The sequence below is a fragment of the Simochromis diagramma genome, unplaced genomic scaffold (genome assembly GCF_900408965.1).
Source record: "Simochromis diagramma unplaced genomic scaffold, fSimDia1.1 OVJJ01000343.1, whole genome shotgun sequence".
NCBI classification, from domain to species: Eukaryota; Metazoa; Chordata; class Actinopteri; order Cichliformes; family Cichlidae; genus Simochromis; species Simochromis diagramma.
The window spans coordinates 3,660,788-3,675,585 of record NW_024386831.1 but is presented as its reverse complement, the minus strand read 5'-3'; the positions used below and the strand labels follow the sequence as shown (position 1 = coordinate 3,675,585).

The following is a 14,798-nucleotide window of genomic DNA, read 5'->3' as shown; positions in this document are numbered from 1 at the left end:
AAACCTGTTTCTCCATCACCTGTTCAGCTCTGATGATTCAGTAAGGACATCTCCTGGTTTCATCTTCATGTTTCCCTCTCACCAGATAACCAAACTGACATCATGACCAGCAGCTTTTACGGCTGTGGCTCCAGCAAACATCAGCTGATACTAGAAAGTGATATTAAATAAATTCTAACAACAGCTGATCAAGCTTAAACGTGCTGCTGTTGTTTAGCGCAACATCCGCTGGTTTCCCGTTCTGGCACAAAGTGGGCGATAAACAAACAAGAGAGACCGGACTTGCGCCAGAAAAGCCGATCAGCTGATCACCGATCAGTTTCATGATTGAAGTAGCAACAGGAAAGGGAGAGGTGAGAATGAGAGAAGAGGCAGCTGACAGCGTAAAGACGCAGAATAACTCCAGCTTTGTGTCTTTTCCCCATTGTAGCTGAAGTACGGGACAAACTGTGTTCCTTCTCAGCTAATTACAAAACGCGTAATATTTTCTCTGAATACCGGACAAGTCCGTTTTATATGGGACGATTCCGTTTTTTACTAATTAACCTTATGAATAAAATAAAGTTCACTATCAGTAACATCAAAGCACCCACCCAGCTGTATAGACACTTCGTCATGCTACCTAGCACGCAGTACGAGTTATTGTAACTGACTGTAAAATGTCAGCACAACGAAAATAAACTCCACCTAAACTTGGTTTATATCTGACCCAGATAGACTGCAGGTCATAACTTCTTACCTGAAGTTCAGTTCACCTCTCCTCCTCCTGCCTCTCCTTTCCCTCATCCATCTGTTGGCCTCTGTGGTGTTTTTCCAGGTAGGATGGATTCCCAGAACACCACCACCAAACAACTGAGTTATTTTTACACATCTGCCAGCATCTGGCCAATCCACCACCTTTCATTGTTTATACCGTTACTGAAAAAAAATAAATCATCGGCCCATAAAAACAAAAAAAATCACCATCAGCCCACCAGGCAAATGTCCGGTGGGCCGATGGCCAGTGCAGCTATGACTATAACTACATTTGGAAGACAACCTTTCAAGGCCAGAGCAAAGTTTTTTGCAAATTTTTGAGAATGAATCTTTCCAATAAGACAGAGCTTGGATAAGTAAATGTAGGTGAGGTTTGTGTGTTTGTATTTCCAACATCTAAGCAGTCGCATAAATCACAAAAATCAACTCTCTTATGAGTCTGTCTCATTAATAAACTTAAACTGAAAATATTTTTCCATTTCTCTTTATTTGGGCTTCAGCATCCAAATCCCTTCCAATCCTGTCATCCTTTTATTTGAGCAACATTGTCTATCGATCCTGCAGGGTCCATTTTGTGCAGCAGAAAGTGTCCTTGCACCTGAGCAGCACTGATTTCAGAGTGTGTGGCTAAAGTGTGCTTGGCAAAGTGTTCTGCCTCAGAGGCCGGTTCGTCTGGGTAAAATCGTCGGAACATCTGGGTGAGCTGCCAGTGGGTGCAATGCCCGATGTACTGCTTCAGATCAACACGGCCAGGTCGGATGAGCGCTGCGTCTAACCTGTGTGCAGATATCATACACAACGCTGGCAGTTAATGGCACTGAAAACACTTCTTATGTTTCACAAGTGAAAGAACAAGTTTTTGTAGCCATGACAAAAAGATTGTGATGTTCATTAAGGAAGCAGAGAGACGTGAGGAAGATGAGGTGATGAAGATGATCATACAGGCAGGGATGAACAGTACCTGTCTATGAAGTTGGTAGTCATAAAAACTATTCGGGCCTCCGATGAAGCCACTCCGTCAAGAGAGTTCAGCAGTCCGCTGAAGGTCAGTCGTCCCATTCCCTGATAGGCCAGAGGGTCTGAGAGGCAACAGAAGAAAACACAGCTCAGTGACTTCAAAATTCACCTTCAAACCAGAATGTAACAAATCTGGTCAAATACAGCTTTACAGGTTGCTTCAGTACTGAATATCAGCCTGTTTTAAAACCACAGAGTGGAGCTGATGAACATCTGTGATGTTTTAAACATGTAAAAAGAAATATGTTTGATCGGTTCTGCTGCTCACTCTCAGTGGGAAGCAGGTCTCTGCTGACAAAGGCTGCATCGACATCCTCCAGGAGAATGATGCTCTGCTGCGGAGCCACGCTCAGGAGGTGATTCAGGCGGTCGTCTGAAAGTGTTCGGTCACTCAGACTCATCAGACAGATGCTGTAGCCCAGCTCACCAGCCAGCGCCGTGCTGAAAAAACAGCAAGTTACACAGGCATTGGTGAGGTTACACGACGAGTACGCAGCAAGAAAAATAAACCCGAATAAAGCATATACTCACATAAAACTGCTCTTTCCACATCCGGGGGGGCCGTACAGCAGGTAGCCTCTTCTGTAGGGAATACCTGCACAGGTGAACAACCACCATCAGTAGAGGATTAATCGCAAAAAACCCTAGAAATTCTTCTACAAAGTAGACAAATTAAAACGTTCGGTAACATTTTTCTTATTAGGTTTTTCTAGAGACCTTCCCTACTCTCGAACAGACTCTGGTAAGGAGTCGGACCAGACCTTCAGCAAAAATCCAAAGGGGCATAACCTTTAACAGAAGTGATGTTCATCAATAAAGCGATCAGAAAATCAGCAACTTCAACCAACAATGGGCAAAGCACCCTGTGAGTAACATTTTCATGATAACTCAGTTGTGTTCCTTTAATTGTGGTGATCAAGACATTATAATCATGATTAAAATTCATGTCATGTAACATTTTACCTCTATCTGTGTACCATTTGGGATTTCCAATGAAGTCCTTCACGTCATCTACAATCCTTTCTGCAACGCCCACGTCCAGCACCACAGAGCTGAGGGGTCTGCGCCGCCGAGGAAAGCCGAAGGGCCGCCACTCTGCACCCATGGCCGTGTACATCACTGTCCTGCCTTCCTCCTGCTTCAGCGCCAGTTCTCTTGCTGCAAAACAGGAATGAAAGCTCAACTAAAAGCCCACTCAAGTATTTTGTCAAGTACAGTTAGGTCTGTAAGTATTTTAGACAAAACTTCACAACTTAGCCCATGTACACCACACACTGTGCACTGAAATTAAGCAATTAAGGGAGGAAACATCCAGACTTCGAGAAGCTACTCGGTGCAAACATTTGGAGGGATGAGCCTCAAATCCCAAAATGTTGATACTGTTCATCTGGATGTAGATGAGCCTCAAAATTCAATGTGATAATTCTGAAAATACATCTGCAATACAGGTGAAAATCTAAATATTTGCACACCTGACTTCATGTGTTGTTAAACTTACCTTCTTGTAAGATATTAAAGAAGATCTGTCTGTCTCTGCCTAAAGCTGTGAAAGTGACAGACTCCCAGGGGGTTCCGGTGTGCAGATCCACCATCTGCTTCTCCCTGGTTCTCTCCACCCTGATCCACTTCCTCCCATACCTGCAGACCACAACGGAAGTCAGTGTCACAGAGAAAGTGGCCAATCAGTTTAGAATACAGGTCTTATAGGTGTAGTGGTATGTGCTATACCAGATGATGTGGTTGCCAGGGCTCGGGTGAAAGTCAAACTGCGTGTGAACCCGTCCGCTCTCGTGCGCCAGGTAGGAGGTCTCCACGCTCAGGTGCTGCGTGTGTTTGGCGTGCTTGGTGATCCAGCTCAGCAGCCAGTTGTAGCTCTTGTCCCTGCTGGGCACCTCCAGAGTGATCATGTAGTGCCTGCGGAAGAAGATCATCCCCACCTGAGCCCCTTTCCTGGCAAGCGCCAGAGCTGTCCCGACCCCGACCAGTCCGAAGCCGGCTCCGAAGTACGGGTTGTCCTTCAAGCCGTCCAGAAAATCCGTCAGGGGCATGGTGACGGCTGCAGTGAGACTCTAGATATCCCCCGCAAAAGGAGCTCATCTGAAGACCTGCGTAGTGCAGTAAATAAAGGTTATCGGTCTTTCTTCGTATCCTGACAGCTGCTTGTAGGCTGGAAATACTTTTAGCGACAGTTAAGGCTACCCGACTGGCTAAATTACGACAGTTGCGTTGTTTTTTCCCTCTGACTTAATCTCTCACAGTTGCCACTGGTGACTTCATTCATTCTCGTGTTTAAACCTTCATTCAGCCACATAAAATCCCCAAGCGTGCAACGATGCTTCTGCACGGCGACCTTTACTACACTTCCTGTGTTTGATGGATACCGTTCCGACTTTCCACTGGCGCTCACAAATAATGGTCCCCCCTCCTTAGTAATCTATTTTTATGCTCACCTAATTTTGCTAACCTGTTAAGAGAATAACTACGCAACGGTGGTTAATGCACTCTGTGAATTTTAGTTTAAACGGCTTGAACCGCAACAGCGATGAAAAGCTAACAGGGAGGCAAAGACTTTGCGATGAGCGTCTCAAGAAGCTAATGAGGGTTAGCTCAGCTAGCATTAAACGCGATGTTATTATTGGCGTGTTTCAATCACTTTATATTATTAATAAGAGCGAGAAAAACTTCAGCTGCTGTAACTCACTGACAGCTAAGGATTTCTATAACAGGCAGTCAGTAAAAGTGGATTCAATGAGGCAGACGGTGCAGCCTTGCGGTTAAACACAGCTGTTGATGTTTTGTTTTTTGGATCCAAAGGACCGTGGAAACCCGGGCAGTAGGTCTGACTCTGAAGTTCATTTTCTACTGTAAGCACCTGCAGTTTTGTGCATGTAACAGTGTACCTGTGATGTGTCTTATTACAGTTAGCACTAGTGCAGTAACTTCATCAGTATGAAAGACCACTATGTACTATCAAAGTTATATTAATATCTGTATGTCATTAATTTTTTCTATATATTATCCCTGATTAAAGGGTAAGTTGTATGCTACAGTGGGGACATTTGGAAGTCTGTGGGTTTTCAGCTTGAAAAGTTCGGGTGTTATCAGTGCATTTCCAGCAACTATGATCATATCAGCACCATTAAGATACCACTTTATTCCAGACTTTTTTTTTTTTATCTACATGCACAAAATATATATCAAAGTCTAATACTGAGCTGTTGGGCGGGAGGAAAAGAGGAAGACCACAGACAAGACTCATGGATGTAGTGAAGGAGGACATGCAGAGGGTTGGTGTGACAGAGGAGGATGCAGGTTCTACTGTGTTTTCATATGCTGGGAATTAATATCCCATATCATAGTTCAGGAGTGAGATGACAAATGGAGCAAAAGAAAAAGCAAACTCTTAATAATGTTTGATTTAAAAAAAAAAAAAAAAAAAAAGTTCTGAATAATATCAAAACTAAAAGCAAAACAGGAATTCACAAGAGTGCAAGAAGGACAAGGAACAGACAGCCCAACACCAAGAACGAACAGGGTTATTTATACACACATGGAGTGATTGGTCGTTAAACACAGATGTGAAACTAATGAGCTGATGCATACAGTCAGAAAGGACTGAAAAGGACAGGAATGTTATAGAGTCTGATGTTTAACTTGTGCATGTTTACCCTAACATGATATTAAATTGTTGTGAAATTTTAAGGCTTTACTCTTTTTATTTTTTTAGACACAATGGAGACGATGGATTTTCATTGTGAAAAATGTGGACAGAGCTTTTCAGACAGCGGCATGTTTGCCTCTCACCCCTGTTCACAAAGACAAATCGCTTCATCCAGTAAAGTGCAGCTGGACAGATTCAAGTGTTCTCGGTGTGCTGAGGTCTTTTCCAAACCAGCTGCTCTTAAACATCACTTTAAAACCAGCCACAGTGACCCAGACCTGACAGGCCCGTTCTCCTGCTCTGAGAAGGGCTGCTACTTCAGTGTCTCGGACCGTGACGAGTATCAAGCCCACATAATGTCTACGCATGGCCTCACTCTTGTCCCCTGCACCTACCGGGCTTGTAAAGAGTCATTCCTTACACAGGCTGAGATGGAAAGACATCGGAAAGGACACATGCCCTTTGGCTGCTTTCACTGCCAGTTTGTCTCTCAAAATGCTAAAACCCTGAATGGCCACCTCTTGGAACACAAACATCTACCAAATAATGCTCAAGGTAAGTGGGCCCTGCGGGGAGGTGGAACTCTCATACCTTCAAACCTTAGCTGTAAGATGGAAATTATGATTATTTTCTCTTAGGGAATGAGCAGGAGCCAACACCGATGGGCTATAAGGAAAGCCGCTTGTCTGAGGTCAGCGTGTCACAAAGAAAAAATCCAGCTTGTGGGCCAGAGGAACAACCTGAGAGGCCAGGTGGCATGAAAGACACGACTTTAGCAGGAGATGCTACATCAGTGCCATCCAAAGGTAAGAACACCTATTATCTGCTTAGTGGATTATTATGGTGACCACTGTAATCAGCTACAACATTAAATCTGACAGTCTGCTTGAACACCGTGGCTCCTGGCACTCACATGGAAGTCACTTTGACATGTATCGCCTAATTCTGATACATTTGATTTGTATAGTACCAATTGGCACTTTATACACGTGTCAATGATCCTACACTTTGCAGACATTTTCACTAGATGGAGCTTTAGCCAGATGTAGAAGTCATCAAGTAACACCTTTTTTGGGGTTGTATATTGTTTTCTCTTCTTTACTTTTGTACCTTTGTGGTCCAGCTACCCAATTTCGCAGTGCAAGAAACTGCAAAATGACAATCAAAAGCTCTGAGTCTCTAAGATCAAGTCGCTGGTTCTTTGTTATCTCGCCTGCTTCTTCACACCCCTCCCCTGACACTGTTGGTTCCACCATTATGAATTTCTTCCCTCCAGGAGACCACATCATCATCTATTCTGAGATTAGTGTATACCCAGGTTGACCTTCATCCTGCTGTCCTTGTACAACAGGTTCTGCCTGATACTGGCCTGTGCCTCTGTAATAAAAATGATGCTGTTCAGTTGCAGTTTTCATTTGACTCAATATCCTTTCCTGCTCTATGACCTCCTAAAGTGCTGTTACCACTGTTTATACCCTAATTGTGCCAATGTTCCTCTCTCTCCACATAACTGGTTGACTGGTCAAGCTAGGATGTTATAAGCTTATTCAAGTAGGAAGGAAATGCTCCACCCTCCACAGTCCAAGTCACGTGATGGCACTTCCTCAAAGATTTGTAATTCTTCCTAGACAAAGCCAATGATGCCTCACGAGACAATATTTGGCAAAAGTGGGGGAAAAAAAATCTGTAACAGGAAAAGTCCTCCAGCAGACTGCAAAGGGAAAGAGGAGAATGAGAAGAAACAGTACAGTAGATGGACAACAAACGAAACTATGGTAGAGTAGGCAAACATTAATGACATGCAATAGTAGTACACAAACACAGGAGTGAAGATGTGATTGAAACATTTAGTTGCAAAGTTGAGGAAAGGTTCAGGTCCACCCTGTATGGCCTTAATTTAAAGGTTAATCAGAAAGGAATGTCCAAAGCCTGCTATTAAAAGTAGACGTGGTCTCCTCAATGCAAACCAGAAGTTAGTTTCATAGTAGACAAAATCTTGTTGGTGGCAACCCCCCAAGCAGGACAGTGACCCTTGTCTTACCACAAAAAACTGCAGAGCTCATGGCTTTCCTGAACTCCAGAGTCCTAAATCCTGTTCTCAATGATCCTACTGATATGTGCTGGAACAATTTGGATCCAGAGAGGCCTTATTTTGTAATCTCAAAGTTGTTGCCAAAGTCGCAGTACAGACACCCGCTGGAGTCCCACATCAATGCCCTGAAAGCTAGGAGCTCTTTTGATGCCACAAAAGAGACCTACACGTTATTAGACAGATGTTGTGAGTGATTGGTGCCCATCACAAGTGGTTTATTACAAAAAAACCCATCTCTCATTACTGTTTAACATGATATAAAAGATCTGTTCTTTAATCAAAACGATAGAGAAGGAAAAAACAGTAAACAATGCAAAATATAAACTGTAACAAAGACAACCCATTATTCTTGAAAACTAACATTTTCAATTTGTTTCTTTTTAACAGAGTACCTTGCAGAGGGATCAGAGCACATCTTTCGCACCCACACCTGCCCCAAGTGTCGTCGCTGCTTCAAGATGCGCTCTCACCTCCAGGAGCACCTTCGTTTGCATTTCCCCGACCCAAGCCTCCAGTGTCCCACCTGCAAGCGTTACTTCACCAGCAAGAGCAAGCTGCGTGTTCACAGGCTCAGAGAGGCCGGCGAAAAGATCCACCGGTGCCACTTGTGCGAGTATTCCGCCGTGGAGAGGAGCTCAATCCGGCGCCATCTAATCAGCGTGCACGCCGGAGATGGCGAAAACGGTTACAGCTACATTTGTCCGACCTGTGGGGGAAGCTTTCGCCTGAGCAGCGCATTGAAGGCTCACATGAAGTCACATAACATCCCGTCTGACAGCCAACCCTTGGCCTGCTTTCAGGAGGGTTGTTCTTTCCAGAGTTCTCATCACAAAGACCTCATTAGACACTCTGCCGAGGCTCACGGAGTCAAAGCAGTGGAATGCCGTCATCACGCCTGCGGCGCCCTCTTTAAAAGCGAGACAGACATGGATGATCATTATCGGACGCACCTCGCCTATCACTGCTCAGAGTGCGATTTTTCTTGCTCCAATAAAACAGTCTTCCTCCAGCACCAGCGGCTCGGTCATGCAGGGCCTGAAAAGCTCAGCTGCGACTTCTGCTCCTTTGTCACGTTCAACCCCGTGGAGTTTGAGCAGCACCTCGGGCATCTGCACGCCAACGAGAAGATCCACCGCTGCTCTCAGTGCAGCTACGTGACCTCGCACAAACGGGGTTTGAAGCGGCACATGCTCATGCACAGTGGTGAGGATGGGTTTGGTCACATGAATCCTGCCTTAAAGTCTGGGCATTTCTCCCTTTTGACACAATAACTCTTAAACTTGTTTTTCCTCTTTAAGGTGAGAGGCCCCACAAGTGCAGCCTGTGTGAGTTCAAGTGCCGAGATGAGTCCTACCTGTCCAAACACATGCTCACTCACTCAGATGATAAGAACTTCATGTGTGCCGAATGTGGATACGTCACCAAATGGAAGCACTACCTTAACGTCCACATGAGGAAACATGCAGGGGACCTCAGGTACGCACTCAAGAGGTTTCTTACACATCTTTGTTATATTTTAATTTTGGATCTGTTGTGTAAGCTGAGTTTCTTAAGAGCGCAACACCAGAATGCACAGCTGTGGGTCTTTAAGGTGGGGAACAGTGGAGGTGGAAGAAGCATTGTTGGTTCTAGATTCAATACTTCCTGTTTCCTCCCCTAGGTATCCCTGTGATCAGTGTCCATATCGCTGTCACCGCATGGACCAGCTAAACAGCCACAAATTACGGCACCAAGCCAAATCACTCATGTGTGAGATCTGCGCTTACGCCTGCAAGCGCAAATATGAGCTTCGAAACCATATGTTGGCCAAACACTCCGGAAAGGACAGACAGTCCGCCGTGTTCAAGTGCAAATACTGTATGTACACCACCTGCTACCGTCAGGCGCTTCAGAATCACGAGAACTGCAAACACACCAAGCTGAAAGAGTTTCAGTTGTGCCCTTTGCTTCTACTCCTCCTTTAGCAGCATCAGCCTTTTCCTTCACAAGAGGAAAACACATGGGTACGTGCCCGGGGACAAAGCGTGGCTGGACAACTACGCTGCAAAGGAGAAGGAGAGGAGCTCGGCTGAATTCATGCAGGATTTTTACAACAAGCCTTCAGTTACTCACAAGCTGCCTGAAGGACCTCCACCTTCTGGTGCTCCTGAAGGTCAAAGAGACCAAGTCCTGCCTTACCACGATGGCAGCAGAGAAACGTCTCCTGCTTCACAACCTGAGGAAGTTTTTGATGTTTCTCAGGAGAGCATTACAGAAAGTCCTTCGCCCATTGGCAGTCCTGAGGAATACTGTACCCTCGTTCTAACTGCACTCTCCACCTCTGACTTTCAAACCCCCTCTGAAAACTCTGAAAGGGCTCCTACTTTAGATTCTAACAGGCCCGAGGCGTCACAAGTAAAAGCAGACCTCTCATCAGAGGAACATGATGAAGATATACATGATAGCTACGAGCCTCTAAATAACACAGCTGAACTGGTTGAGCCCGGAGATTGTCAGACACCTGACAGAAACTGTGAAACAATCAGTCCTACTTTTCCACCTGAGCACAGTCAGCCATTACAATCTGAGGTGCGTCTGAATGCTATGAAAAAGTATGACAAGGACCAAGCAGAAGCCATGGTGTTAGAGGGACGGGTGCAGATGCTCGTGGTGCCAGCTGAAGGTGTTTACCGCTGTGAGAAATGCTCTTATGTCACCTGCAGAGAGAGCGCTTTGAGGCACCACTGCCAAGCTCTGTGCCAGGGCAGGATGAAGGGCCACAAGTGTCAGGCCTGCGGTGCGCAGTTCAAGCAGAGGCGGGGCCTCGATGGCCACCTTAAAAAGAAGTGCCCAGCCATGCCACGGAAAACGAGGACATTTGTAGGCATTTCAGAAACAAGTGTTGCTCCAAAGGAGAGCTGTACTGTAGATCAGGAGGGATCCAATTCAGATCAGACGGAGCAAAATAAAATTTCCACTGATCCTGAGTGTTCATCTCATTCTAAGACCTTTGTTAATGATGATGCTGCTACATCCAGTGCATCCGAAAACCAGCAAACCGAAAGTCAGAAGAAACTGATCTCCAGTAACAAACAGCAAAAGTCCCTTTATAGTAAAAAGGGTGGGAAATTCAGATGCAAGCTGTGCAGCTTCTCATCCGTCAGGCTCATAACAATTAAACGGCACCTCTCGACCTGCAGAAGAAGATTCAGGAAAAGGGAGAATGAGACCAATTCAGAAACAGGTGATGAAGGTGGGAATGACTCAATCAAAGAAAGAGAAGAGCTGGTGGAGAAACTCGACGAAGATCTTGTAAAAGTTTCTAAGAAACGTCAAATTTTTGGCTGTCCAAGCTGTGCATTTAAGTGCAGTCAGAAGAGAGCTTTAGACAGCCATGAAAGAAAAGGCTGCATGAGGCCTGGTGAAGTACAGTGCGCTCTCTGTTCATTTGTAGCCAAATCTAAAGTTTCTTTGACCCGACACAGTTTATGTACTCATGGCAAGGAAAAGTTCGGTGCTGCCAAACCCAAACGTTTGCACTGCCAGCACTGCACTTTCAGCTGCAAACAGCAGCGCTGCATGACGCAGCACATTGCACTCAAACACAAAGGTGCACGACCTCACCGCTGCCGCTTCTGCCCCTTCAGCACCACGCGGCGCTACCGCTTGGAAGAGCACGAGTCTCTCCACACAGGTGTCGGCCGTCACCGCTGTGACGTGTGTGACAAAACCTTTGGGGCGGTGACCAAATTGCGCCAACACAAGAGACGCATTCACGACAAACTGCCCACGCACTTTTGCTCGTTGTGCGACTTCAGCAGCTACACGCTCGACGACGTGAGACGCCACAACCGCAGATGCCACACGGGGGAGCTGCAGCACGTTTGCACCCACTGTGACGCTCAGTTTAGCTCAGAGGTCGCTTTGAGAAACCACTGCAAGCGTGTGCACCAGCTCCAGGTGCGTTTCTCATGCAAGCAGTGTGACTACACCTGCAGCAGCGACATCACACTAAGGGCCCACCAGCAGAGCAAGCACCCCCAGGTGAAATGCAACACCTGCCAGGAGTCATTTGAAACTAAGGAAAGCCTCGAGCTTCATCAGAGAGCTCACCTGGCGCATCAGTGTCACGTGTGTCCCTTTGCTACCAAAACGAGGCAGCTGCTGGCTCAGCACCTCTTGAGCGAACATGAGGAGGGACCTGCGGAGGACAAGGCGCTGAGGTGCAGCACCTGCCAGTTTGCTTGTCACCATCAGCTGGTCCTGGAGCAGCACCTCCGCTCGCACGGAACCAAGCGCTTGTACAAATGCACCGACTGCCAGTACTCGACCCGGAACAAGCAGAAGATCACGTGGCACATTCGCATCCACACTGGGGAGAAGCCTTACAGCTGTGAGGAGTGCAGCTACACCTGCACCGATCCATCGAGGCTGAAGGTACCAAACAAGCTTCCATAGATCCCAGACAGTTGGTTCTGTTCATCTGTATCCACGTCCACTGAAAAAACTTCTATCGACACGTTGCTTTTAGATAATGCAGTCTCATTTGTTCCAGCAGCTGTGTCTGAGAGAGGACCCAGATGCAGGATGCTAAATGTGCAAAGCAACTTTATTACTAAAAAAACAAGTCAAACAAGCAAAGCTGGCTGGAGAGTTTGTTAATACAACTTAAAGGGTTAACTTGGACTAAGACACAAGCTTGGAAAACAGGAGGGTGAACAAACCCACAAGTGGGCAAAAACTGAGGGGAGGAAGGAGCTGAATGTAGGCTGGGGATGGATTGGATTGAAGTAATAGCCAGTAATGATAGGCTAGGTGAGGACAGAAACCACAGCAAGACATCAGAGAAAAACAAAACAGGACTAACTAAAATATCAAATACAGAGACATTACGCGGCACGTTAAACAGAGGCAGTGGAGCACAAAAGTAGCTTAAAGTTGAGACAGAGAAATGGCGAGGAAACTAAAAACACAAGAAGGAATAAAAAAAACATGATCTGAAGCTCAATAAAAACAAAAGAATTAAAAATGTAATTTATAAATAGTGGTGTGTACTTTCAAGCAGGATTTAGGCTCCAGGTGTCTTCACAGTTAAACTTGGCTTTTCCGTAATATGAAGATGTTCATTTCATGCCAGCGTGCATCAACGTGGCATCTTATGCTGCAGAAATAATGTGATCTGGAGCTGGTTATGTTTGAGATTGGAAATCAGCAGGTTTACTGACCAGTCAGTTCCCTGGAAGATGGCATCATTTGTAGCTAGAATCATAAATCCGGGTTAGTATAGTTTGAGTTAGTGAAATGATAAACATTTCATGTAACTATTGAGCCTGATTTCTGATCTTAGGCTCACAGAAGCCAGATGAGTTAAATTTGCTTTATAGCACAGAACAGGACCAAGAGCAGTAAATGGGAACAAAACGCAGTAAAAACTAAACGGGTATCTGTAAGACGACAACAAAACCGCTGAGACCAACATGTTAAAAGTTAAAAACAAAGAACGATGGCAGAAGCGTTTACAGTGTCTCTGGTTGTGTAGTTACTTATTGAGGCTCATTTTGAGTCTTTCCATGAAATGGAGCACAATGAAAGCAATAACAGGTCCCTTTTATTTTATTTTTAATGTTTTTATAGCTTCACATGAGAGTTCACCAAGAAGAGAAGAAGTACCTTTGTCCAGAGTGTGGCTACAAGTGCAAATGGGCGACTCAGCTGAAATACCACATGACCAAGCACACAGGTATCAGAGGTGGCTGTTTTCACCCCTAAAAATGCAGCTGAAGAGCTGCTGTTGGAAAATGAGACGTTACATTTATTTACCATACAGCTCAGGCAGATATGATGGTTATAAACTGAACACAAAACACAAACTGACAGTCCACATGCTTATCTGATGTATCCAAACTGCATACTGGACAGTCTAATTTAGGAGTGTCAATCATAAGGCCCGGTTGCCAAAATCAGTCCAGCCCACTGGAAAGCTTTAGAAATTCCCATATACACACAATCAGTTAAATAGCTCCTTCTAGTGGTCAGGGGTGAAAACAAACCAAATGTCTCCTGCAGAAAGGCATAAAGTGAAAGTTTCTAATTTAATGTTGCAATATGTCTAAGTTATAAAGTGATTTGGTTACATTTTTAAAGTAATGTTTGTCATCTGCAGGAGAGAAGCCGTACGCCTGTGATGAGTGCGACTACCGCACCAACAGAGCAGACGCCCTCCGCGCACACTGCGACACACAGCACTGTGATGTGCGCCCTTATGTTTGCGAGAAGTGCGGCAAAGCCTTCAAGACTAGCTTCATACTGAAGACCCACCAGCGCCAGCACAGCGACGACCGGCCATACACGTGCGGGTTGTGCCAAAAGGCTTTCAGGTGGCCTGCGGGTCTCAGACATCACTACCTGTCTCACACCAAGCAGCAACCTTTCAGCTGTCGCCACTGCTCCTACAGAGCCAAGCAGAAGTTCCAGGTGGTCAAGCATCTGCAAAGGCATCATCCAAACATGCCAGCAGAGGAAGGTGTGGTAAGAGACTCAGAAGCTGGAGGCCTCACCCTGAAGGAGGCTCTAGAGGGGACTCTGGATAAAAGAGCAGAAGAAGCAGCCAATGAGCTGCTTCCACCAGCCAGTGAGGTACAGGAGGTTGCTGAAGAGGTCGAGCTAGGATTAAACCCTGAAGAGAGAGAGTAACTGGTGACATAGCTGGTAAATACTGATGTTTGATTGGTTGATTTTAATGTCTTGCCAAGCCTAATAAGACACTTAGTGCACATATTAAGAGAGAATGTAAAGACGGGTCATTTATTTGAACAATAAACAGTTTTTTTTATATCCTATCTTGTGATAATTTCCTATAATCAGAATATAATTGTATTAATGAGAAAATCACCATATGAGATGCCACAACTGTGCTGCCAGTCCAGAAACTCTTAATAATGCAAAATACATTGTTTACAAAAATTCAACACTAAGAGAAATGGAAGTCCTGGAAAAAATAAACAAAAGAAGAAGAAAACAAACTCATGAAGCCAAGGCTGAAAACAGGACTGCTAGGAACTCTTAGCTTAATAAGCAAAAAGCAACCGAGGAATAAAGCTGCTGCTGATGAAGGAGAGAGAGAGTGCTTTTTGCGGTTTGCTTTGGATGAGATAAGGATGGATGAGAGAGCATAGAGCAGCTTAATGAAAATGATAGAAAAATATGAAAAATGTGCTGGCACAGACGTACAGACTACCAACCTGTCCGGGGTGTTCCCCACCTCTCGCCCTGTCCCAGCTGGGATGGATAAAC

General features: G+C 45.3%; 2 protein-coding genes across 2 annotated transcripts; one reads left to right on the top strand and one right to left on the bottom strand.

Annotated features, from left to right (window-relative positions):
- Window positions 1-1,224: 1,224 nt before the first annotated feature.
- On the bottom strand, window positions 1,225-3,847 carry LOC120730939 (mitochondrial chaperone BCS1). Its single transcript, XM_040027563.1, has 7 exons — window positions 3,502-3,847; window positions 3,272-3,411; window positions 2,737-2,931; window positions 2,305-2,368; window positions 2,042-2,214; window positions 1,718-1,835; window positions 1,225-1,532 (listed from the first exon to the last, which is right to left on the bottom strand). The coding sequence occupies exons 1-7, from the start codon at window positions 3,819-3,821 to the stop codon at window positions 1,280-1,282; spliced, it is 1,263 nt and encodes a 420-aa protein (XP_039883497.1). The 5' UTR covers window positions 3,822-3,847; the 3' UTR covers window positions 1,225-1,279.
- Window positions 3,791-14,340, top strand: znf142 (zinc finger protein 142). Its single transcript, XM_040027560.1, is given in 9 exon segments — window positions 3,791-3,900; window positions 5,501-5,989; window positions 6,073-6,240; window positions 7,914-8,729; window positions 8,825-9,002; window positions 9,187-9,460; window positions 9,462-11,942; window positions 13,140-13,245; window positions 13,669-14,340. Coding segments are annotated over 8 exon segments (5,037 nt in total). The 5' UTR covers window positions 3,791-3,900; window positions 5,501-5,505; the 3' UTR covers window positions 14,199-14,340.
- Window positions 14,341-14,798: the final 458 nt, after the last annotated feature.

Bases quoted from the DNA above. Each gene is read 5' to 3' on its own strand.
- LOC120730939 (XM_040027563.1), bottom strand. From the start codon at position 3,821: ATGCCCCTGACGGATTTTCTGGACGGCTTGAAGGACAACCCGTACTTC. The intron at 2,932-3,271 runs GTAAGTTTAACA...CCTGTTTTGCAG, and splicing joins CTTTAATATCTTACAAGAAG to CAAGAGAACTGGCGCTGAAG. The intron at 1,533-1,717 runs GTACTGTTCATC...ATCTGCACACAG, and splicing joins ACTACCAACTTCATAGACAG to GTTAGACGCAGCGCTCATCC.